The 27176-nt window shown below is 43.9% G+C and overlaps 1 protein-coding gene across 1 annotated transcript in view; it reads right to left on the reverse strand.

The window, feature by feature from the left end:
• FNDC3B (fibronectin type III domain containing 3B) overlaps window positions 1-27176 on the reverse strand; it is a 211777-nt gene that overhangs the window by 81861 nt on the left and 102740 nt on the right. The window contains exons 5-6 of the mRNA XM_075098472.1: window positions 20158-20401; window positions 17416-17706 (exon numbers count right to left, since the gene is read on the reverse strand). Coding sequence (XP_074954573.1) covers window positions 17416-17706; window positions 20158-20401 — 535 coding nt within the window. The remainder of the gene's footprint in view (window positions 1-17415; window positions 17707-20157; window positions 20402-27176) is intronic.

Raw genomic sequence — 27176 nt, forward strand, 5'->3', positions numbered from 1 at the left:
GTTATAGTATTTCAAATACTTAGTTTCCCATCTCAAAAGCCATAAAAAATCCTCAGGCTTCTATGGATGGTTGATCTCCTTTCAGTAATAAACGTCATTATTCACAGTCTCCTGAGCTAGTCTGAGGTAAGGAGAACGAGAGCTGTCGTGAATCCCTCCCGCAGCAGGAAGCTGGTCTTACCTGCCAACCTCTCTTACAACACATTAAGTGTCAAGCTCACCATCTTTCTCCCAAGCCAACAAAGAGCTCAAAACCTTCTGAAATAGAAAATAATAGAGAGGAAAAAACCCTTATATGCTCTACACTGATAATACAGAAGTGTTGAAAAGCCTTTTTTCCTAGCTCACTACTATTGGTTCTCATCAGCTGCTGAGGACTCTTCTACTAGATTAGCTCACTGGCAGCATTTAGGGACAAGGAGTATGAGTGTCTCCCAGGCATCACAGATGCAGTGGTGGAAAGGTGGGGAAGAACAGGCGGAAGAAAAGGGGAAACCTTGATGTAAAACAGGAGACTAGAATTCAGAAAAATTACCTGCAACTGCTCAGGAAAGGTGGTGGGTGGCTGGGTGTGATTCACCTACTCCGCACTAACTGCCCCTGAATAACAGACAGGTGATTTGCTTTTAAATCTTTGTCCCTTCCTCTCTCTTTCACAGCTATTCGAGCACCGAGCGTCTGCCATGAACAAATAAAAGCTCTGTTTGTCACCCACCCCGACACCAGCACTGGGGCTGGCAGGGACAGGCAGCGGAGATGCACCGCTTTCCTCCTTTGCCATCGGGAACAGAAGTTCAGTCGCGTCAAGGAAGAGCCCAACTAACACTTCAGGTCATTGTCCCGTTATAACTTTTCCTCTCAACATCTGTTCCCCACATCTGCCGTGGCAAAATTCTTCCTCCTAGGAGGAAGCTGGGGGTGGGGATGAATTCCTTGGGAATGCTCACTGGGGTCCTCTGGGGGACGGTACAAAAAAATCTGAGTTATCCTGTAGATCGCAGTGTCTCATGAACGTTATAGCTGTCCTGAGCTACAGCACTAGGTTCTCACTCCCAGGCTGTGGGTTATTTGGACGCAATGTTTCAGACTAACCTTTCGCAGCAGAGAAGCCAGCTGTAACGCCTGGACCACATCTAAGTTTGTGTTTTGCTCATCTCTTGTTTTTTTTTTTCCCCAGAGTTTTGGGTTGGGTCAATACCAAAACTCCACAGATACAACCAAGAGCAAATACCCCTAAAAATGGCATTTTCCCAGCAGCTGTTTGGTGCTAACAGGGTTTCAATGTTAAGTCTTGCTGAACTAAAGCCTTTTATTATATGCTTCTCTTAGCCTGCATCTATGTTCCTTTCTGCACGTACAGTACAAATATAATTTTCAGACCTTTCCAAGCATGCTTTTGAACACCAAGCACAGCTTTAAAAAACAGGAAAAAAACCCCAAAACTTGTCATTTCAAGGTAAGTTGGAAGTTTCCATGAACAGTTTTCATGTTTGCATGAACAGCAGCTGTGTATGTAAGTGGTTTGAAATAGCTAAAAGCTCTAAACTAATTAAGATTTTCCCATTGCAAATACAGATTTTGGGTTTGTTCTGCATTCTTTCCTTTGCAGAGAGGAAAAGGTCCAGCTCAAGACTTAGCTTCTGGCCACAGAAAGTATTTACTGTTTCAACAGCCTTTCCATTCCAAAGGAATGACATCAGCACGAGCACTTTGCAAACTTTTACTCTAATTCTCAAGCAGAGCTCCATGCTCACAGATATGCCAGTCATAACACGACATGCTTTCTCAGAATTTGTTCCAGATTTATTGGGGCTGTGACCAGCTTTAATGCTAGGAAAGATCTTTTATCAGTCACGTACAGCACAACCTTCAAGAAAATGAACTCTTCATAACGCAGCCCAGCTCCTTTGTGAACGGCCTGCCGGCGTCAAAGCTTAAGAGACAAAGAACACCACATACAGACTTTCTCATTCCAGAGAATTGTAGAAATACACATAAAAAAAACTCCCTGTACAAGGAGGAACCTAAAACTGCCACGCTGCAGCTGAGCCACAGAAACCAGGACTGGAAGGGATGTGACAAGGTCATCGAGTCCATCCTCCTACACTGAAACACGATACCTATAACCTAAGCCTATCCTAAACCATGAGGTTTAGGTCTATACCTAAACCATTCCTCAGAGATGTCTGCCTATGAAGAAATGAAGAAAAAGTAAATAAATAACCTCCCACCTCGTGATCATGGCAATCTCAACACTTCCTCAGCTGGGCAATCTACCACAGTATCTAACTCTCCTCATCACTGGGAAGATTATCTCCTCAACCTTCCCTGCTGCACCGTAAACTTACTGCTTCTTCCCCGCACCCCCACCGCAGGCGAGTTCATCATCGCTCTCTTTGTTGCAACCTTTCACATACTTGAGGCCATCCTTTCTCTTTAAACAAAGCAAGCTCATTTCTTCCATACCGGTATTTACCAGGTCAGAGATCCCACTTACTGCTGTCCTCTGGGATGCTTTTTAAATTGGTCTCCATCCTCCTGAAGATGCGGTAGCAGCCCTGGCTGCCGCAGTCCAGCCGAAGCCCTAGCAGTACCACCTAAGGAGCGACGTACCCATCTACAGAGCTTGCTTTGAGGGTTGTTGCTCTCTTTTGTCTATAAAGTAACTCGACACTTGGTTTTTGTAGTCTACTATACCTCACAGAATCCCAGACTGGTGGGGGCTGGAAGGGCCCTCTGGAGCTCACCCCATCCCACCCCTGCGTGAGCAGGCACCCCCAGAGCAGGGGCACGGGGCCGCGTCCAGGCGGGGGGTGAATGTCTCCAGGGAAGGGACCCCACAGCCTCTCTGGGCAGCCTGTGCCACCGCTCTGGCACCCTCTACCTCCCAGAACGACTGCGCAGAACTACCACATAGTAAAAGAAAAACAAAACCAACCCAAAACAGGTTTGAGAAAGACTGAAGTGTAGTACTTTGCCCTTGTCTTGATCAAACTTTTTTTTTCAAGGCCGTCTGCACTCTTCTCTTGCCTTGTCCTCCTTCCCTCCCCCTTAACCAAGCACTCTCAACCCTATCAGGGCCCAATATGGACTATAATTTAATAAGCACCCATCCTTATTCCATCTTTCAAGTCCTTAATGAAAATATTGAATAAAATTAAACCTAGGACGGGTTCCTGCGTAATCCAGCTTGATGCATCTTTCCAGTTTGCCCTGTGCGGGACAGGGTCACGGATGAACTGCAGGGCCATGTGCTGGCTAACAGGTGTAATACGGAAAAGAGGAAATCCAGTGCCACGCTGAACACACACTGCTTTAGGCAGCTCTTCTCAGCACCACCTCCCCAACTGGCAAAACTGGGGAGCTCTTCAGCATCAAAAAACTTGTGAAAGAAATATTTATATTCAAAACGGTCAATGACACCATGCTAAAATATAATACACCAAGGAATAGTATTAATTAAGCCTACAAATACCTGGATGAGATTTCAATTCTAAATATTAAATATTTCAAATTTCTGCTAATTACATGAAAACTAATAAAAACACTAGCGATAAAACACGACTGCAGCTCCCTACGATCTCCTCCTTAGAGAGATCCGACGTTATCCAACTTCAAGAAAAGACCCAACCATTGCAACATGTTCTGATTCTTAAAAATTCCTGCGCGTGAGGATCTCACGTAAGTTTTCCATCTCTAAGAGCCTTCCTACTGTTGCTATCTTAATCCTCCTGCTAAATACAGAGTTCAGTATTTGACCTTAAAGACCAAATTGTATGGAGGTAGCAAAAAAATCAAGCCACCCCCTAAGTAACTGAAGGCAAACAAAACAAAACGCCTGCATAAACCCCAGAAGCTTACATTTTCAGACCTCAAATAAGAAAAAAAAACAAAACTCTAGCCATCCTGACTCACTGGGACTTAACGCAAAGGATAACTGACGTTTGCTTCAACATCACGGTATTTTAGGCATGAATTTAATTGCATGTTTCAAAGACATCTTGGCCATAGTCCATATCTATTAACCTGATAGTTTTACCTTGACGGCTTCAGTATCCTACTGGCAACGGGGCAGGGTACTCCAGAATACCCGGAGCGCAAATTCACATCACATGGTTTGTCTCTCTGCTTCAAGCCATCCTTCTTTAACAAAAAGATATCTGCTCTCGCATGGATAAGCATCAGATATTTTCACATCAAACAGATGTGGAAGCACTCAGATGTACCTAATGAAGTCCCTTCTGCTAAAAAGTGTTTTAAAAAATAAATGTAACTGTCTTCAACCCTCCCTGTCCCCTGATATTGTTTTGATGTATATTTTTCGTTGGGATGGAGCGAAGAAAATAAGATCAGTAACCCACAAGGGAAATGAAATGCTGGATGCAAGGGACAAACGGAGTGTAAGTGACACATTGGGTTTGTTTTTCTCTGCTCCTTTGCTGCTACCGCTGGAAGATAGCAATAACAGCTTCTACTTTATTGGCTGCAGATCTGAGGGAATTCCTACTGCGACCACGCAGTTGGTCCATCAGAAGGCAGAAAAGGGCTTTCTTAGTAAAATACTGCAACCCCCCATCTCTATCACATACATTTTACATCTTAAGAAAGCACTTTGTACGTCTCACAAAGAAGATAACAGAGGCAATGCACTGCACATGGCTGCAGCTGGCTGGTTTTGAAGGAACACCAAATCAAACAATGACATAACCCACAGAAACAGAGAAAGCCCAAGCTGAATCTGCTGGAACAACAAACCGCTTACACACAGGATGTCTTCTTGGAGTGCCCTCTTTCATACTTTTGACTTGCTTTAGCTTATTTTCTGTGTCAAAATATATATATATTTTTAAAATTTATTTTCGGCAGCTTCCCTTTTGCTGTGATAGAACAGCAGCCGGCACGCTACACGGGTTTGAGAAGACAGCGGCCACCCCGCCGTCTTTCCGTCAAGTGCGCTTTTAAAACCGGCACAGCTGATTCATACAAAAGTAGGTAACCAAGAATAACTATTTAAAATCCTGTTGATTTTTATTAGCATAATTTCAGTGCTACAGGCTGCAGTTTCAAAGCGTTCTTCTAACTTGTGTCGGCATGGGCAACACACTCCCATTGGGGCGGGCAGGCAAGCACGCACGTGTGCGAGGCAGGCGGAGGTACGCGACGCGGTAAGGCCGCCTCATTCTGGCAACCCTGACGTGTGTGACAGCTATGAATGGGGTTGAATCTTCGTGGCTAAAAATCTTGAGCCTCTGCAGCTTGACCTAAAGCGCTTACCCGTATCAGCTCAGAGATAGAGCAGGTTCGCCTTTTGGCCCAGGAGGGACGCGCAGCGCTGCTCCGTGGGTTGCACACACTGGAGTTGCACCGGGACGAGCAGCAGCTCAATGCCGCTAGTCAGATCGGACAGACTTTGAAAGTAAGCTTTCTTCTCTTGTCTCGTCCCTTCTATATGAGCATTAGACACCACTGCTCCGTAACCCACTGCAGTTCACTGAGTGTGACACTGAGACTGAAGTAAATGGTTAAAAAAGATACACAATCAATCCTTTCAAATTAAGGAATTATTTTCATCATTGCCCCTTCCTGCGCCTTGCTTAAAGCATGGGAAGGTGCCTAAGAGAGAACTGTTATAATATGAGTGAAATAATTTGTGTTTCTTTGTTTTTAAAAAAGCATTGCCTCTCTTTCTCGACTCTCTTCCTTTTCTCTGTTGCTTCCAATTTGGTTTGATTTATAGGAGTTACATCTATTTGATACATCTTTTCACTTTTCTTTACATTCATTTTCATTTACATTTTTCTACCTCTCCTTTCAGGAGTTTGTATGCAGTCTACCTGCTGTTGCTATTAATGCCTTTCATTTCTAACAACAAGAAGTTTTTTTGATTCAACAAGGAGACTGGAAGGCCCTCCTAAAATTTTCCTGGAGCTCCTCCTCCCACTTTCCAGGGAAAAACCTGATGTTTCATTCCCACTACAAACTTTGCCAACGAATGCTAATCCTTTCCTAGATACAATGAAGTTGTTCAAACCGCTCATGATTTTCTGTGATAGTTGGGATGCGTGGCGTTGCCTTACCCTTAATTCCTTTCATTTATTTGTGTGCTGTTCCATGCTTTCCCCCTCTCAGTTCTCATCCCCTGTCACTTTAGCCTGTCTGTCCGGCCTTCGTTAGCATTCAAGAGCCAGGGTACAATCTGGCACGGCAGCCTCCGGCAGCCCTCCAAGTCTGATGAACCGAGCGGTCATTCAAAAGGAGAAGTAACTTCTGCAAAGATCACCGCCTTACTATGACGACGAACCCGGGCTGCCACAAGTGACAGGGCCATAAAAGCTCTACAGGTTCCCCCAGCCCAAGGCAGGAGGAGGAGGGAATGGCCAACTGCCCGGCCAAAATACTCACGCTTCTTAACATGTGAAAAGCCTCAATAGGGACTCAAAAGGATGTCCGATGCCAGCTGTGAAATGACGTTATCTGGCATTTACAGAGGCAAGACTTCCTCTCAGAAAGAAAAGGTTCCCTTCAATCACGGCAACCGACTCTCGGCTGCCGGGCGAAGTGAGAGCCGAAGCACCACAAACACAAACAGTGAAAGGAGTCTCACAACTTCTCCTTACACCGATGCAAAGCACAAGTTTGACAGCAGCAAAAATTACTGTCTGCTCTCCCCACGTGGGTCACAGGCGGCTCCGTTGCGTCCCTCCACCAGCCAGAGGAGAGCAGACAGCACGGACATCTCTGTCACTCCCGGGTCTCCCTGCTGAGACTGCCAGCAGGTCCACCCATGGCAGAAGTGATCCCGCACCCTCAAAAATGGAAGTGGAAAGCACAATCCCTACAAAACATCGGCTTTGACAAGTCTCCAGGATCTCCAGTCTAGGATTTTAAATCCTGTGACTGCTACCCCGTGCCAATCAGGAAATATTTTTCTCTCAAATACTGTCTCCAATGCAGGGGGACAATGGCACCAGTATTGAACCCAAAATAAAATTTATTTTTGCTTGACCTTCAAAAATCTGACTGTACCAAAAACGGCCAATAAAAGCTTTTGATAATCTGCCCGTTAAACACAATAATAGCGTTTTCCTGATCAAACAAACAAAAAAAACCCTAGCAAAATAACCTGCAAAACTGCATATTTGCACAGGAAAACAATCAGACAGCACAGCCGAAACAGACTCCGTAGGAGCCCCAAACTTGGTCGGGATTAAACGGGGCGCCTCAGCCAAAATTAACAACCTCCTTGGCAGTGAATCTTGTAAAGCCACTGGGTTTGCTACAACAATATGAAGGCAGCAGAGCACTCCCCCAGTGCAAAGGCATAAGGCTGCCTATCATAGTCTAAGGAACTTTAAGAAAACAACCGTAAGCCAAATTTTGCCCTCAGTCACAACTCCGCAGTGCTGCTTGGATCAAGGAAGAAATTAACGGGGATACGTCTTCTCTAGATTTCACCATGGGTAATGAAGAGTGTTGCGGGGTGCTAGGTTTTGGCAGCAACCACTATTTCTCTCTCCAGAAGAGAGTCAGAGCGAGCTACCCAGCCTTTACAAGAAGGTAAGCGGGGAAAACTTTCTCTAAAGCTGGGCAAAGACAGAAAATGTGTCGTCTCTTCACTGCTCTTGATTTTGCCTTAACATTTACATTTAAAAAAAAAGTTTTATTTCTAGGCACTAGTTACACTGTCTGCATCCTTGGTAAGTGTGTTAGATTCCGTATGAAAAATCTGGTTTTAATGGCAGGGTGGTGGGGGTGGGTGGGGGAACACTCCGAATTATAATACTTAAAATACAAAGATTTTTCATGGAGCCTGAACTTGGATTTTTCAGTGACAACCTCGTGAACGGCGGCAGAGTCACGACATTTTTCGAATGAGCCCCAGCCTAGCGTTTCTGTTACCGATGTAATCTATTGACCTCTTTTTCCAGATGAAAACGATGAGATAACCAGATTGCAATGAGGGGTGGAGGAGATTGCAGTAATCCAGGAAAAGAACAAACACTTTTCTTTCTGCTCAGCCCAGGCACCGCAGCTCAGAGATGGGGAGACGAAGCGCTCCCACTCCCCTCTTTAAATCAACCCAAACACCTATAGATCGACAGCAGAACAGAAATAAGTAATCTTCCTCGTGACAGATGACATTCAACTTACTTGACTAACCCCAGCCTAAATTGTTTTGCAGTCAAGTCTGAATGACGAACGGCGATTACGTGAGCTAGAATTATATTAAACGGAACATTTCATAAAGACCAGGCACTAAATTGCTACAATACAAAAGTTAAAAGAGGCTGACGATGTCATCAGTGCCCTCCCATGCCTCTGATGTGAAGAATGCGCTCAAGAACATTTAAAAAACCCGATCTATAAAGCGTGTATGAATTAACTACTAGTGAGCTAGAAGAACTGCCTGTGCAACCAGTAGTCCTGCATGGGGCAAGGGCAAAACACAGGCTCGGATATTTGCACAACCAGTTTGGCCGCTGAGAATCTTTCCAAATATGTAAAATATTTCACGGAAATATCCACCTGATTACAGCGTGCTGGGAAGGCTTCAACAAAGCTACAGGAATTTCAGCTTGATCTGGATTTCAGTGCCGAGAAGAAATTCAGGCAAAAGTCACATGAATCACGGTAAATCAAAGCAGCTGCTTCTAAGGACTGCTCCCTCCAGAAAAAAAAAAAATAAACAAAAAACCAAACTCAAGCTTCTGGACAAAATCTTTTATAATAAATCTTGGAGAAAATCGAAATGCCTGCTTCATTTTGGAACAGTGTCTATCCCTTCTGTTAATTGCAATTCTCAAAGCACTCCCCTGCATTTCTGAAAAATAATGGGTTTTCTCTCCCCCATAAAAGAAAATACACCGAACGGTCACAAAAACTTTTCAAATGAAATTCCACCCTTCCTCACAGAAGGAAAACTAACCGATGGGTTTCGTAGCAGACACTACGGAAGTTAGGTAAACAAATCCCATTAACTTCCGCGGGACGTGAAATTGCATTTCACTGCCTTTGCAAATGCAGATGAATATACAGATGGACATTGTTCAGAACATCTGGGTATACAAATAAGGGTTATTCATTAAATTATTAGACTTAAAGGTGTTTTATTTTTTATACTCCGGAGGGAGGAAATGTTCTGCCTCCCTCTTCCCTATAAATACCCTCTCCTTTCTGGCTTAGTGTCCCAGATATTTCCAAACAAGGGAAACATGGTTCCCTCCCTTTGTCGGTGGTCCACGTTATCTCTCTGAAGTGCTGAGAATTCACCGTTTATCTTGCTCTGAAGCTCTGAGGCCTTTGTGTAACTCTTCTCCCCAGCACAGGGATTTAACCACCGAGCATTTAAGCAGGATGAAAATGTACTTGATATGGTGTTTTTTTTTCCTGTTGGTTGGATATCTATAAATTACGTAAACTCTTAGGAAAGAGTCTCAGATTTCAGTCTTCTGGATTTGACTGTCAGTTGCAGCAGAAGCTGCAAATTCTTGAGATAACATGAAGATCCTCTGGGGGAAGAGGCTGTGCCTTACGTCATTCAGCACCAACTTCCTGATAAATCATGGAGCAGATAGCTTATCCGGCTCCCCCCGCCAAGGAGATGCTGCCGGCGGTACGAGACGAGGGAGGGATGAAAGCAGTTGAGAAGAATATGAGAGTCCACAGGGGCTGATCAGAATTGTGAAAACCAGCCTTGGGGAAAAACTCCAGCCACCGTCAAAAGGCTTTTGAAGTCACCGGTAAGGTCAAACGAGAGCCCTGCAGCCAGATTTCCCCACATGCCCTACACTTCCCCAGGTGGACTTGGCACTGTGCTTCTAGCAGGCCAGCGCGCTTAGGAAGATCAGAGAGCTTTGACTGAGGTTTATTTTGTCTGAGCTTCTGTGATGAGACTGAAAAACATAACCAGAATTGTGGCCACTCATTCTGCCCCATTTACACTTCAGAGCTGTGGATGCCCAGGAGAGCAGCATTCAGAGCAGCTTCTAGCCCTGCTGGATGACGCGTATCCACAGCTACCCTGGTGTTTTGTTTGCATTTCCAGTTAAAAAAAAAAAGTCTGGATGAAACCAAGTTGGACATGTTTATGTTCACCTTTAAAATTAGCTCAGACTCCACACGGGAGAATACTGTGCCATTAATTTAAGAGGCGAAGCTCCTATTTAGTTGATGGAGATAATCTCTTATCAACAACTTCTGGTGGCTAAGTTATGTAGCTGGTTCTTTAGTCTTTCAAGATAAGTGCATAAAAATAGAGCGTGAATATCTCCTCTTTCCCTGCCGCAGCCCCCCCAGTTTGCAGGACTCTGTGCTACCGAAGCACAAACCCGCCTTCTGCCGGCACGAAGCCACACGGTGTGAAAGAAGGCAGGACAGCCACGGCATTCAGGCTTCTCAGAAACTTTGGTTTTGTTCCTGCAGTAGGGATACAGCAGGGAAATACCTCCGTGCTCCCAACATCTCACACGCAGACAAACTTTCACAGGCTTGTAAATTCCTGGAGATTATTTTGCATGCTTCTGGGAAAGAGTTGGTCAAGATGCACTAGAAGGAACTACCCACAGGCAGCTCAAAGCAAAACACGGCTGGGTTTGGAGCTGGGCAAAGCAACGGCCGAGGGAGGGAGCATGTTAGCACTGGGCACGGGCTAACGGGCTCTGCTCGTGATATTTAGCTTTCACCTGTCTCCGTCAAAGCCCCATGATGCAAGCCAAGTTTGAAGACAGCAGAGGAAAGGCAGATTTGTTTCTCTCCCTCAACACAGCGTCCTTCTTGGTGATGCTGGATAGACGTCTGAGCAAGTCTTTTTGCTGAAGACATAAATTAAGCCTGATCCGGGTCAATTCTTGCACGCATACAGATTGACATGGACTTGGCAACGTACTTCGCTTGAACGCCGCATAACGTCAATATGTTTCTAATGCATTCACCAGTCTATACAGAGCTCGCTTAAGGGCCTACTTCGTGTGACTATTAGGTAAAGGATTCTTTGGTAAAGGGCCTGCGTGGCTCAGCTAATGGAGCCGACTCTGGTACACAAAAGGTGTATTTCAGCACGATAACATCAGAATTATCTGAAACTCTCAACCGTTTTGTTTTCTGCCTGGACGAACAATTTCACAGCCAATTATTACTTTAGAGAAAATACAGAAGATAACGAATGTGTAAGAAGCAGGCGTATTTCCAAACAGAAACAAACAAAACCACAAGCACGGTCATGATATGAAGGATAAGGTAGAGGCGTAAGAATATCATGCTGGAAATTCCCTGGTGTCACAAATTAATTGTGGTTTCTCAAGTTCAGACTAGTGCCCTAATTAATGCATCCTATTTCCTCTCACTTATTAAATACCTAAAGAAAAATAGCATGCACACAATGCACAATATATATATTTCTAATTAGAGATAAGTCTAAACAACTCAGCCAAGTAGTATTATTTGCTGGAACTATTAAAAAATGTAGTAGGAACAGTAATACTATTTAGATCAGCATCACCCATGAAATCTGAACTCGCAAGATTCAACACGTCTGTTTCCAGTAAATATTATGTTTCACGTTTCATTACTTGGTATATTACTAAAATCCACATATCCTGATTGATGTATTTTAGTCCTCAGCGTATTTTTTCCCATGTTACTAATAAAATCACAGTGTCAGTTTTGAAGGGTTGGCTTCAGGAGACAACCTTGTTAAATCTTATTTTATAGAAGCAAACACATTTAGGGAAAGCAGGGAGTCTGCTCTTACGTAGGGGTGTTTCGTACATCAGCAGAAGAACCATTTAGGACAAATTTTGTCTACGTTGGTGTAACAAAGGTCTTCATTAGTATGTACCAAATCATCAGCTCCTGGGTAAAAGAACATAGAAGTTACCTATATTGCCATAGTGTTTGTCAGCCTCTCTGCTTGCATGCACCAAAAGTGATGAAATCACTCTTTTAAGCTTTTAAATCTGTAGGATATACAGGTACAGATATATATATACAGCTCAATAAGCTTGCAAAACAGATTCAGGACTAAAATAGAAAAGAATTAACAGGATCTAGAATGAGTAAGTAGAGGAACTTCGCCTGGTTCCTGCCTGCACTGAATCACAGCTCCCTCAATTTCCCTTTAATTCACGGGCTCCGGATTTAAAAAAAACTTGATATAATTAAAAAACAAAAAAGACAAAACACTTTTCCTAAATATATTTAAATGTTATAAAGAAGGGGGTGGGGCGGGGCGGACACAGGATAGGGTTGCATCAAGAAAGCGTCAGCTCTGGTTTTTCTGTACGTCAGCATCCACTCTGCGCCACGTACTAAGAGCTTGCAGAGCGTACCCCCTCACAGCTCAGGGAGAGCTGCTGGCTCTCGTTCTTGCTAGCATCAGCCCAGGCTAGCCACACCACTCAGGTTTACTTCTTCATCTCAGAACTTCTGGTTTGCTGAGTTCAGTACTTTTAAAATGTTTTCAAATTAAAACCAGCATAGTTAGAAAGTTCTCTTGCTAAGCCCATTTTCCATGTGTTCTTGACACACTGACCTGGAAGAAATGAGCACACAGAGCTAGCCATATCGCCTGAGAAATGTCCATCAGCAACGCGGGCAGAAATATGAGGCATCTGAGGCAACGGTTTCCACCTTGGGGAGCACCTGAAGGCTGCTTCAGCGCACAAAACCAGATTTACAACACCTCAACGCTAGGAAAGCAACATCTTTGAGTTTTGAAGCTGGTTGCGCACATATGACAAAGGTACTACAAAAGTTTATGATCTACCTATGGTCTACAACAACTCTTTGAACTGTTAAATAATTCCAATCTTTTTTTCCTCTCTTCTCCATAGGTAACGCACGCCAGCTCCTCGTGCAAGAAACCAGCTGCTCTACGTAAAGCGGACTCCAAGTCAGCGTTGCTCACTTTGGGCAGCTGAAAAGCACGTCGGCTTTTCAAGACGAAGAGTCAGACAAGTTCACAGCCAACAGGTCGGCAGGCGGGTGCCCAAAGGACTGGGCAGGACTAAACCCTTCGGGGTCTGGATGCTGGCGGAGGAGCAGGGACCGGTGTGCGGGACGGGGCCGGGCTTGCAGGCTCTCCCCCAGCAGCATCTGCATCGCGACGGCTGAGGACAGACCGCTGGGCTAGATGGACCCCTGCTCTCACCCAGTAGGGCCAAACCTTCTCAAATCACCTCAGAAAACACTCTTTACAGAGCTCTTACATAAAGGCACACGCGACCCCCCTGGAGCCGCCTGCCTGCCCAGGCTAGGTCTGTTTATTCTGGCACCCAGTTCCCAGCACCCACCCAGCTCCTGGACAGGATGCACGTAACAATCCATCTCCTGCCTTCTGCTTTTACCCATTTGAAGAGTTTTAGTTTTGGCTATCTTGGGTTCTTCAAACTTCAATAAGGATTTAAAAAAAATATATAAAAAATTATCTGATTTGAAGGGGAAAAAAAGATGTTTTATTAGCAAATAGGTGAAAGCATTGTAAGAACATTCAACACTGCCTATGTTCCCACAGAACTTGCAGCCACACACAGAACTCCTCAAACTACCAGATCACTACATGACCAAGAAGTGAACCACTGAGTACATGAGAAGGAAGTGACTCAGACTGAAATTCATAAAGGACAGCATGAATGGGACAGGATTTCCGCTTACAGCTCTTTTTACATGGCGAGGCTCCTTTATCAACAAAAAAAACCCCCAAAACCAAAAAAAAACCAACCACACCCACAAAAAAAAGCCCAGCCTCGATCCCTCCTCTCCCATTCAGTTTTTTAAAACAGCTCTGCAGAAAAGCTACAGGATGGATTTTAAGTCAGAATCCCTGCAACATACCTCCAAGTCTTCTGCTTGTACAAGACAGCACCCATCCTACCACAGCAATGACGACTAACTTTTCAGGCAATTATAAGCCATCATTTTCCTTTTTTTTTTTTTTTCTTTCCTTAAAATGGCATATTTCCAGCATCCCTAGAAACCTTTATATACAAGCACACCTCCCTCCCACCATAAAGGCACAACGCTATCAATGGAAAAGGCCAGAGGTAATGCACTTACATCCCCGATCTGAAACTGCATTTCCCTACTAGAAGAGGTCTGTGAGGCTATCCTACAGCGCCAGCCCGGGGTAAGGGCGCGAAACAGAAGTGCCGATGTACTTTTAATGTACTGTACAGAGTACACTAATGGGCTGTATGGAGCACAGAGTGGCAGAGAGGAGTGCCTTCTGGATCCACGGTTGAAGAGGTGACTGAACCAAAAGTACTCCAGTCATTTACTCACTTTTAGTACTACTGATGATGCTATCACCCCATTTCTTCCACCAGTGCTGAAGCACCTTTTTGGAAAACCCATGGTTCTTTTAATATTAGAAGAAGGCAGTAAGTTATGGACAGATAGCAGGATTTTCCTGGAGCGCTCACATGTCATGGGCATAATACATGCAATGAGCGTGTATTTTGATGGAAAAGTGCACCGTTAAATATCTCACGTCCTGTGATTTATGTCATACCTTTTTCAGGGGAAAAAGTAGAGCTGCCCTTGCATTGTACACGGAACATTTTCTTCAGTATTATTCTTACTGCACTCTGTAAGAACCTCAGTGCAGTAGAAGAGATTGCTTGGAGGTGCTCAGTAACGAGCAACGCACCCCTCAAAGAAATTAACGCCGAGAAATAAGGAGCAGGACAAGCATTTATTAAAACACAGGAGTAGCAGATCCAAGGACAGAAATGCCTATCTTTCCCTTCCCCATCACAAACACCACCTTAATAAATGCCATCTGCAGATGACATTCCTCTACCGATTAAAACAGCCACCCAAACTGCCTTTCAAAGCACCAGCTTCGGAGCGGCAGGGACTGCCGGGCACACGCACCCGGCGCTGGGCGAGACGCTGCCTGCCAGCAGCGAGCTCCCACGCACGCTCCCAGAGCCGAGGCAGCTTCCAATGCTTTGCTTCCACAAAGCCCAGTCCCTAAGGGAAGCAATCGCGGTGGCATGCCGCAGGGCTACGTTCTGATGCACGCCGTCTCCTCCAGCACCCAGAACGTGGGATGCGCAAGCGCCTGCTCCAGCTGCTCCCTACGCCCCGCTCCCTGGCAGGCAGCGCGACCGTTTCGGTGACAGCAGTGTGCCAGGAGCCGGCTCGCTGGATTGCTCCGACATCCGAACACCCAAAATAAGCACCATACCGCAAATAGACCCACGCCAGCCAGATACGCAACAACACACAGCACAAGCTCAATTAAGAAATTAATGCAAACGAAACCATCGCATCCAGTTCTCCCTCACCTTACCCTGGTCTTACTCTAAATTCGTACATTCCTACTTGCCTCTAAAGAGTTTTTTTTTAGCTAAGTGGTTTTTCTAAATAAAGACTCTTATCCTCTACATATTTTACATATATAAAAATAGTTTTCCCAGGATATTCTGCAATTTTGGAAGCAGCCACCCAGCACCTTCAGATTTTTAACTATCAGTAGGGCTTGAATCGATACGCATCCACAAAGAGTGCAAGTTTAAACAGCTTTGCCACTTGTTGCTTCTGACACATTCTTTTTCCTGGCTATTCTAAACACGCTGTCATTTTAGTAGCATGAATCAAAGTTATCAGCTGTTCCCCGACTGCTTTTAAAGTCTCACCCAATTACCTGCGTGGCCATGTTGGTCAGGTATCAAACAATAAATCCCCAAATAATTCAAGGAGAACCAGAGAAGGTAAACATAAAGCAGCAGCTGTGATTAGAAGCTTATAAATATCAAGTGGAAGCTTATTTTACGGCTTTGTTGAGCGAGTTGGATTTATAAGGAGGGTGGGAATGCTGATCCTTATTAGCACGGTCTCCTGTTATGGACTTTTTCACAGTTTGGGGGAAGACTCCGTCACTTGCTGTTCCCAGCTTTAAGGCGCGCTCTGGCTGACAGACTGGATGTGCCGTAGCCCTGTCTTGACTGATTTTCTTGGCATTTTAAGAGCGCTCAGATTCTTCTGCGGGAGCACAGCAGATCACTCCAAGAGAAAAAAATTAGCCAAACTCAAGGGTTGCAGGAAAGCCTTAAGTTACGTATTTTTAAGTTAAATCTAGATTATTTTAGAAGTGATCATCCAGGCTGACTCAGTACCCACTGGGGCTATATTGCAGTTTAGCTGTTACGATTATACTTTATTCCAGGTCTTTTACACAGGTGCTTCCCCACACCACAAGCTAGAGCAAAAAATATAATTAGACAAACATAAATAAGACTATTAAAAGTCATATAAAGCTGATTGACAAGAGGTAATAAGAAGTCTAATGCAGTGATTCATTTTCTTGGATTAAAGCATTCCCAAATACAGCTCCTTGCTAATTCTGAAGACCCAAAAGCACAGCTGCAAATCCTCATTCCTTCCCATCCAGCAGCATTTTTCCCCCCGTCGCCTATCGATCAGGTTACTTTTCATGTGTATTTATTTCAGTTACATCTCACGAGTAAAAGCACACCCCCAAATAAATATACACAACATAGAGATAATGGAAAACCAGTGCTGTACGCATAGATTCACACAAGGGATTTCAAAGGGCACTACACTACAAATATCCTAGAGGTGCCGGGTACAAGCTTGCTTACTGCCTAAAAGTCTGTTCAGCCAGTTGCAGCTGTAGCTGTCAGCAAAGAGACAAAGAGTCAGAGAAGAGAAAGACTGGAAGGTATAATGGATTGTAACAAGTTATTGAGTTAAATTTGGGTAGAACTGGCTGTGTGCAGAATGGCTTGTGATAAATGAGATTTGATTAGACGAATGACCTAATGTTTTATTGTAAAGTTTCAATTTTTTAATAAGCCTCTGAAAAGGTTGAAGAAAGTGATTTCAAAAGTAGCCAGATATATCTGATCACTAATTCCAATAGCTAAGATTAAGCAATTTCTTCTCAAGTTTCTTCTGTTTCAACTGACCGTACTTCCATTGAACTTCCACGTGAACAAACTTGGGTTTTTCAGCAGTTGCCTCTAAACTTTCTAATAAATTTACTACATTTACCTAGGAGATGCAAAGCAGAGGTACCTAGCAGTCAGGTTTTGGTTATAGCTCAATTGTCCACACGGATTTTTGTGACGTGCCAAGACGCCTGGATGAAAAGCAAAATAAACCCAAGAACTTGCCTGTAAAAGGCATTTTCTGTTTTCAACAGGTAAAAAGAGAACGATGCTGCATCTACCAGGGAGTGGACATGAAAGATGGGGAGGCAACCGGTTGATCTTACAAAACAAGTAAGAGTATAGCATGCTCAACGTTTATATTTAAGTTCACACTGTATTAACACTGTCTTTATGTGTGGGCGGTAGTGTTTTTTGGCATAGTTACTAGCTCCATATACAGGCGGTCGTAAGCCGGAAAGTGCAATAAAAAGGAATTAAAAATAAATAAAACTGTCTTTACCGTGTGGGTCTTGTTCATTTGACTTTGGGCTGCTTCTTGCTCTGCGCTCCGGTTTCTTTACTGCGGGAGCCCCCCCGCCGCCGCCTCCGCTGCTTGCTCCATTGTGGCTCTTTGCATAACCATTATATACAGTTGCGCAGCTGCCTATATGGCTTTTGTAGATGGATGAAGGCGGACTGTTCAGGCGGTTTTGGCGATCAATCTGCCTGTCTTTGAGTTTTTTGTGCTGTGGTTTGCTGTACTGATCTTCCCTGGTGATATAGCTGGACATCCCATATAGTGGTATGATTTCTGAAACGGAAGAATTCACCTACGTTAACTCAGAACGACAAAAATCACTGAATTTTTTTTCCCAGAAAACCAAATTCCTGACCATCTGTAAATCAAACGACGCCAGATTTTCCTGGTGATGGGTTTTACAACAAACCAAGGGTTTTTTCCTTACTCAATTTTTTCTGCAGGACTGCCCAAGTTTTTGCATTGTATTAAGTTTGCTCATTTGCTGTTTGAGATTTTATAACTCTTTGGACGAGCACACAATTAGGGCGACAGTTTTCCCCCTTCTTTTCAGTCTTTGTGTTTCAGGGACACAGATTTCAAGGAAAAATCCAGGGAGATTCCTATTTAGGAAAAAGCCTCCAGAAGTTCACAGCAATTTAGCAGTCTCTTCCCCAGGGCCTGACTGGACAGAATAAGCGGAGGTGCCCTGGTTTCAACCTGCCATCACTGATTACATGCAATTTAATTTTTCAGTATAAATAGACTTTACAATTGTGTCAACTGTGCCTGCCTAAGGAAAGAAGTGCAGCACGAGGTGGAAGCTTGGGGTAAGTATATCTGTCTAAAAAAAGCTCGAAAAAATACCAAAAATATCACGCATACACTTCAGATACACTTCATTAAATACAATTCCCCCCTTCCCCCCCTCCAAGAATGACTCTCTCTAACCTAAGGCAGGTCTGCTTGAAGGAATCAGAATATCTTCTGCTTTTCTCTATAGTTCAATCCTCCTTTCTACACTCCATTCTGAGTTTGAAGCTTGAACAAATTCATGCCCAAAGCAAGAGTTTTGCCTTTGTTGGCAAAATAACAATTGATACTCGATGTACTCTTCACATTTTTTCTACATCCATTCAGAAATTATGCTACAAGCTTCTGAAGCAAACGGGCATCCTATCCAGCCATTTGAAGCCTTGTTTTTAAGTTGAGATAACCATGTATACTGTATTCTAATTTTGCAAGTTGTTTCAACTAGCCAGATTTCCCTTCTTCGCTATTTCGGTGCATCTTGGCCTTCATCTTTCCTTATCTAGTTGCACGGCCATTCTCATATTCTCACAGAAACTAACTGGCTAAAACCAGCATGCTACAAATAAATGCAATTTTTTATAAGTCATTGTACAGCAAATGGGAAATGGTGGATTAATGCTCGTCAGTACAATATTCACCACTTCAATTATTTTAGTGTTACGGGTATAGGTCATTCCAGTAAAGCAACCAAAGAAATTTTATTTAATCTTATTTTAAGTTGAATAGGCTTCTATCTCCAAGCTACAACAAAATTCAACATCTACCCAACTAGCGGCTCTATGTTGACCTCGCACGGTACCATGCTTGCACGCAAGACTTTATCAAGCAATCCATCAAACTGTCCTGCTCCCTTTTCGGGAGAAGAGTCCTTCCCCTACGTATCCAGCTGGCTACACCGCCCTGCTGGCTTCCTGAGCTTCCCCCTTCCTCTCCCCTAGTATAACGAAGTTCAACGTCAGCTCTAAGGGTCCATTCCTCACTAGAAAATGAGTTCTGTCGGTCAGGAGGAAGAGGTACCACCAACAGATACCTCCGTCCCTCTCTTTCTGCCTTTCCCTCCCCACTCCAGCAGAACCTCGCTTCTGGTGATACGGCTTAAACGTATTCTTTAGAAAGGGTCCAAACACCAGGCAGTTCAGCAGTAACGTAAAACCACGAATCCTGAACCAATTTCCATGTTAAATGCCTCAAGTAGCTTCACCGATTACTTTTTTGGTTAACACCCTTTTTCATATTACACAAAGATGATCTCCAGGGTGGCGGAGACACAGCAGGGCATAGTTCAGACAGAAATATGCCCCTTTCACTCCTTTTCTTGCAATTATTTACTCATGGCCTGATTAAGGTTGCCACGCTACCCTTTGGTATGGGACATGCTCTTTGGTGACTTACTGCACAGTCTCAACCAGAATAACAAAGAGAAAATGCCTGTTATTTCTTGGAAAACCACGGCTGGGGGGCAGAAGGCATGTTACAGCCAACAGGAAGCGGTATTCAGCTTTTCCCACTGGAAATGACTGCGGCAAGCCACGCTTGGGTCCAGCCCTCCGTATCCATCCTCGTTCCCAAGCCAGGACTGACACATTTTGTCTCCTTTTTTTCTGTACAATGCTGCATCGTGACGCAGCAAGAGCAACTGGCATGACTCACATCCCCAGTTCGGAGCACGGGATGAGACATTTTTTCCCCACTGTATTTACAAATTAAGTTCAAATTGGTTTTGTTTCTGCAATCTAGTGTTGTGACACAGGATTGTCCTGCACTGCTATACCTCCCAACGCTTTCCTGCTCCAGACGTTACAGGAGGCAGCTCCATCCATGTGGGCAAAGCCACTCTACAAGTTCTCCAATTAATTTCCACTCTTGGTTTCGCTAGTCCTTAAAACTTGCTGAACACGGGTGTGAAATGCCAGTACCTTCCTTCCAGCTCACCTTGTTCTCCATATATTGTAGGGGGAAGATGATGCTGTGGGAAAAACTGTGGTGGCATGTCCCCAGGTCCAGTGACAGGAGGATAAAAAGCTGTATGAGAGTTGTGAATAAAATGGGGATGGTGCGTCAGGTATGGAGGTAAGTGATGGGTTGGAGAGATGGCCGACGGATAGCTAGGAGGATAACACTCCGGAGACTGGGGGGTAACCACCACCCTCCGAACGCCGGTGTTGTCTTCTATCACCTGGAAGGGAAGGCAGGGAAATAAACACGTTATGCAGCATCTGAACCAAACACGTTTTAAAAACAGCAGTTTTTACAGTTTGTTCTCCCATCAGCAAATGGTTGGTCCTTGGGTTTATTCGTGAACACATTTCTAAAATTAATATCAGCAGAAGTAATCATAGCGGTGATGTGGCTTCTCCTGGAGACTCAGATAGCCACACTAATCGCTGGGAGACTTAGACTGCTGCTCGTGGTAACTATGTGGGGAAGAGGCAGAATAAATAACCTGCATTTAGGGAGCAAAACAATTGAAAAAGGAACACAGAGCACCAAAATAAGAGGACGCATTGGGACCAACCTTACATTCCACCCGTAAGACTTTTACCACTGATTTTGACAGCGCTCTGAGCGAGCACGGAGTTAGTAACGCTTGGAAATGAGCTGGCACTGCTACTGCAGAGAAGCTGCGTGTGTGCACAGAGGCATGTACTCTGCAGGAGCCCGTGGTGTTGACACACGTTTTCAAAAGAATTGCTCTCTTCACAACAGGTATCTGTTCGAGACAAATCATAGGGCAGAAGGGTTTTTTTTTCTGCTACAGAGCCCGTCTACACGTCTGTGCAAATCAACTCTGGAATCTGCATAACTTGGCCCCAAATGCCATAGTCAGAGCATGTAAAAACAGATGCAGGAAGGTGGAAATGTGCTTAGGCTGAAAAAAGTTTTTCAGCTTATAATTTTTCCAGAGTTATACTTCTGGAGAACAGTCAACCAGCCAAATTTCGGTCCAGAGTTAGGAGCCAAGCTTTTCCTGAAGCTTATTCAAAAAACTTCTGCCATTTCTGGAACTTAAAAACACAACCACGTAAGAACAATTACTACCCCTTCGATTCTGTACGTTGATGTGCATACGGTAGAAAAGCATGGGGAAAAAAAGCATAATTTAGTTTCATACAACAAAAAGGTTAAAACCATTATTTTTTTCTAAGCTGCCTGATGACACACGGATGGACTAACACGTGTGATGCATGCGTTGCATGAGATAAGTGAAGGTGCGTCAAGGGCACCTGCCATAAGATGCTGCCGCTCTCAGCTCAACGTTAGCTGGAGTTATCTCACCCCAATAGCAGCATCAGCAGAAGAGACCCTGCTACAGATCCCCACGCTCCAGGGACTCCTGTCACATCAGTGTCTTAGCCTAAACCACAAAGTAAAACTGGTTTCCGCTGATATAGCCTGAAGTGAAGCAACGGCACGGGCACGCGGTTGTTTGTGCTGACTCCGCTGCAGTGACAAGCCCTGTCTAAGAGGCGATGCCCACAGCCACCGGTGGTAATGCTCCAGCAAACACGACTCCGTGCCTCAGGCATCAGCTCAGCAAGTCACACAGGGTAAGGTCTCACCAGTATTAGCTGACCCAGTTCTTCCCCTAGGCTATGTGTGTCCTGAGGTTATATGAATTTACGCCTGTTAGCTACAGGCTGCGACCATGGACGTGGACCATTTCTGTCGGTTGGTTGGCCTCCTACAGAAGCAAATTTTCTATAGAAAGTTAATTCACTCACTTTAATTGACGTTTTACAGTAAAAAAAAAAAAAAAAATTCATTGCTTGTTATGCTGAGTAACCAGAATAGGAGTTGTTTAGCTTAACATACTTGAACCTAACCTCACTTACAACCTCAGCTAGCAATTTGTCATCTGCCAGCTTTAAATGCCGACGACTTTTCAGAGTCCTCAAAAGGCGGCTGAACGTCCGAGATTTAGACTGTCACATCGGTGTAACTGCTGCATTTTCAGGCCTCCCATCTCTGCTACTGGTCCTACTCAACCCCCACAGCATCTCTCATCCTGGTGCCAGGTCTAACACCTGCACTCCAACAGCTGGAGAAGAGGAAAGCCTTTTTCCATTTAGCACATATTTGATAGGCAGAACTACTGTGTACAGACAAGTTGGACTTTCTTAGATTCAGATCATGCTTTAATTTGAGATAGCAAGTTCCTACATCTTGACGTGGAAAGTTTTCATTGTGGCTTTAACTAGTCCAAGCCTCAAAGACAACTTCCGTCTTCCAGGTGAGTATAAGCTCCCACCTGTGCACCTAGACCAGACTACATGTGTATTTTGTGCCCTATTGAAATATTAATATGTTAAAGAACAGATTTGGACAGAAGGCTTGTACTCTGTTGCAGCATGCAATGTAAACACATATTTACAATTATTAGGATTTCTGTTCCTAACTATCTTCTAGAGAGCTGGGAGGAAAGCTCAGAGTTCCTTCAAAGACCTTTCTGATGAAATTTATCCTGCTAGACAAAACTATAAAATACCAGCAGTAGTGAGAGAAAAGCCAGGGATCAGGGGATGAGCCAGCCTTCCAAATGACTTTCCTCAAAAAGCTAGGAGACTAGTAGTAATAGATTTTATTTGTTCCCACCCAGGCCACAAATGCTGACAGCATTCTTGTGACTTCACGTGCACACGTCCCAAATGAATGCAGAAACAGAGGGGACCTTGCACAAAAATACTTTATCTCCCTATCCGACAGGGCATTTTCTCCCTAAATAGATCTATAGATTTATACGTAAACTTCTGAAGCTGCACATACAATCTTTAAATATGGTATTCTGCCCCTAACAGATCATAAAATTGGCAATCCAACGTATTATATATTATATGCATTATGTAGCTATAAACCCAGCACAGGTTAGTATTGTAAATCTACCTTGATTTGTAAAACTTGCAGTGGGTAGTTTAGAGCAGCGCCATTCTGGGAGAGGACACGCTTTCAATTCATCAGACAGAGGAAATTAGTTTTGGTCCATTAATGTAAATCACATAACTCAGCAGAAAGGTTAAACTTTGCTATTTAAAGAAAAAAATCTGCAATTCTTTGTATCTGCTTAAAACCGTTTGTCGTGAAGATCATAAATTCGTCAGGAAACACGCTGTCTGCTAAACTGTCTCTACTTCAGTGCCCAGAAGCAATGAAACCCTAATCCCTGTTGAGGTCTCTAGATGCAACTGGAATATTAGAAGTAATTGCTATTACTAATTTTAGCAGTTTATATTTACAGAAACCAAGTATCTCTGGTCATTTGGCACCTAGAGCTAAACTTACCTTATTTTGTGTTTTTCAAACTTCCTAGGTAAATTGTCTTCTGCTGTTATTTTTCGGCCTTGCTGGTGTAATTGGCATGCCGCCTCAAGAACAATGTTATTTTAGCACGGTTCTGTGTGGTTTTTCCCATATTTTAGGGAGCTTAATTGCCGAGTGAGGTAGATAGATGAACTTTCAGGAGAATCCGGATGAACATTACTCACACAATAAAATTGCCTCCCCCATCAGTTGCCACATTTTGAGAACACTATTTTAAATGTTATTTGTTTTATATTAAAGATATCAGCGTAGCAATGAAAACTCAATCTAACTAGAGACAATGCACATATTCAGAGTACATCCCTACTCCATGTTCTCTTATTTTTCTCCACTGAAATTTAATACTATACCCCCAGGGAAAAGAGAAGCATTTTCATTTTCAACAGGTAAATTGTACCTATATTTTGTGAGTTCCAGTTAAAGGAATACAATCACTCTCAATCTGTAACACTCATGTTTAGTGAATGGGTATAATAAGGTAATATGGAATTAATTTCCATTTGCTTTCAAAAAAGTTTTATTTCACTTAAACTTAGCATGCTAGGTTCAGCAAGGACATCTGGAACACGGCCACTGGGTGGACCACGACCAATACTTCGGGAATTTCATAAACTAATTTGAAACGCCATTCATAAATCAATCTGTAGCAGAGAACAGTACAGAATGAGCTCATCCGCAAGGAACTTGGATGTCAACTTTTTATTTATTCACTTAATTTATTAAGGATGCCAATCCAAGTTCATGCCAGCCCTGGCAAGTTTGCATCGCTATCTTTGCTATCCATCACGTACTGACACCAGTATTAAAGCTGTGCCTTGAACCTGGAAAATAGACAGATGAACATCTATAATGCTGGCAAGGATGTCGGGGTATTTTAAATCTAGAATGGAAGACTTCTTCAGGACCAACGCTCGTGAACTTTAGAAGATGGTCCCTTTATGGCTTGCTCCACATGAATGTGAGATCTGCACAACCTTCCTTGTGTTCAGAGCGTTGGGGAGGATCATCCAGTTAAAGGATGACTCGATCAATTGCCGTCTACAAGACATGCAGAGAAGATCTGTGAGCAGTAAGCCATATGGAAACAAAGAGTCTGTGGCTAAAAGCTCATGCTGGCCACAGACGGTTTTGGAGGACGCCCCTCTTAGGGCAGAGGATGCACCCAGGACTAAAATCCTGATTCCCAAGGACGTGATGGATTTTCTACAACTTTAAAACTTCATTTAAAGACTTCCCTCTTTCTAGAAGTGACGCTCTAGTTCTGTCAAATGCTATGTGCTTGATGCAGGAATAGTGAGCTGCAAGAGCATGGCTTGAGTTGCCTAGTTCAGGCTACGTGACCCTAACGTTACCTCTTGACAAAAGGAGTCTCATCAGCTCTATGCATACTTCATCCTCCAACCAGCAAATCAGGCCTTTAGCCTTAAAATATCCGTGGCAGAGACCGTGTATTGAAAACTCCGTAAATAAAATCAAAGTGGAATTTCATGCCAAATTTTCACATCCAACTACACATGAAAAATTCCTCAAACTCCAGTGGAATTGCTCCAGATTTATTTCAGAGAGAGCAGACTTCAGCCAATAGCCCTAAGCAAACAAGTTCATGATCATGCTTTTTGATATTTCCACTGCTCTAGTCCTCCTGATTAGAACACCCCAAATCCTCCTTCCCTCCACCCAACATACACCGTGAAAAGCAGAAAAAACAACCTGTGAGGATGTCCCCAAATTTAACAGCTTGGCATCCAAATCATGATCTTTAATCTTGAGATTATGCTGACACCAGGGAACCAGGAAGGAATCTGGGAGCCAGGGGAAGGCATTGGGCCACAGACCCCAAGGGCACAGAGCCTCTGGTGGACACCCCAGCGGAGGAGGGCACGGTCCCAGCCTGCCCCGCAGGATGCGTGTGGCAGGGAAGCAGCTCCATCCGCAGCTCAGAACTGGAATGGACATTAAAATCTTCTGCCTGGCTCCTGGCAAGTCGAAGGGAGCAGCTCCCTTCTCCTTCAACATCCAACAGTTGAAACCAGGATTGCTGAATTTGCATTTAATACAAATTTCTCCACCACACCACCTTCCACAACTAACTTTCACAGCAGCAATATTGTCCACCGAGAGCACAGCAAGGAACTTCTTTTCTCTTTCGTACTTAACTAACCCTTGGCCAACAAAGAATTGTGGGGACACGAACTCTGATCTGGTAGTTCTTATCTGCCAGAGGTGCACAGAGGTTTGTCTGCTGAAGAGGAAACGCAAAATAACTGGCCGTATTGAACCAGTCTTTGGAAGTAAAACCATCGCGTGAGAGATCTGAACTGGTGGCGTGTATTTGTCTTCTGTCATTTCCCTGGGTTTTTTCCCACCCTGTCTAAATCTCATCATTGGGAACATCTTAACATCAACAAACCAGTTTCTAGACACAACTACTAATACGGTCCTTCAAGTCTGGAAATAGCATCTGTTTGTCCGCTGCCTCCAGCGGAGCTGATCTTGCAGGGCACACAACCTCCTGCCAGTTTTTTGCTGTTCATTTGCACAATACCAAAGAGGCAATGAAGCCTCAGGGTAAGCAAGGGTTGCAATCACCAGGTAGCTAATACAATATTTAAGACTAATACTCACAGCTCCAACAACCTTGGTATAACATAATCAAAAAAAGATTTCATGCCTTTCTTAATAGGCACCGTTACTTCTCCGCGGGGGTATCTGCTCTCTGCCTGACTCTTAGATGCACACTTTGGGGACAATTCAAACAAAAAAAAAAAAATCAAATATATTTTGATTCATATCTCACAGTGCATTAATTTGCTTCATGGCCTTTCTCTTGCCATTCTAAATTTGTGTTCTCATTGCTTATCATAAAATAGAGTTTAACTCTGCGGCAATAGACAAAAGCAAGAGCACACAAGGCGGGGCATTTATTACAATAAGAACTAACTGACTTACTACACACCTTCAACTACGAGTTAATATGAAGCAGTCTGAAAGGCAAGAGGCTTCGTCACACAGCAGAATGCACATTCAGCTGCTGAAAAACACTGAATACAGAGTTTTCCCCTATAACTTTACAACATATTTCCAGCTCCTTGGAAAAATTTCTTCAGAAGAGGGTTGGTATTGGGTTTTGGTGTTGGGTTTGGTTTTTTTTTTTGTTAAGAAACTACTTAAGGGCTTCTTTAGTGAACTTATTATGGTGCCCCACAAAAAGCATTAAGGAGGAATTGGGCTCAGGCAGAGATACAACTGGGAGGTTTCATGACTCTGGTTTGGAAAGCGTTTCAATTATACCCAACCGTTACCTCAGTACAGGAGCCGAGAGGTGTAAAAGTTATTTCAAAGGAAGCGTAAATCTTTAAAAGATTCCTCCCTACGAAATGGGCCAGTTCATGAAGTGAGGTGAGCGCATGAGGAGTACTAAACGGCGCTGCAAGTGCCGTCTCAACGCCTGCCCCAACCACCCACCTCGGGGCGCTTGAGGAGCGGGAGGAAGCTGGCCCACCCTGCCGTCCTGCCCTCTCTCCTGGCCGGGCTGACAACGTCCCCGCACTTGAGGCATGTTTTCGCTCTGCTCAGAAGTTAAAATACCACAGAGCGATTGCAGTATTTTGTGGGATTTAAGTATGACGCCATCC

The sequence above is a fragment of the Phalacrocorax aristotelis genome, chromosome 7 (genome assembly GCF_949628215.1).
Source record: "Phalacrocorax aristotelis chromosome 7, bGulAri2.1, whole genome shotgun sequence".
NCBI lineage: Eukaryota > Metazoa > Chordata > Aves > Suliformes > Phalacrocoracidae > Phalacrocorax > Phalacrocorax aristotelis.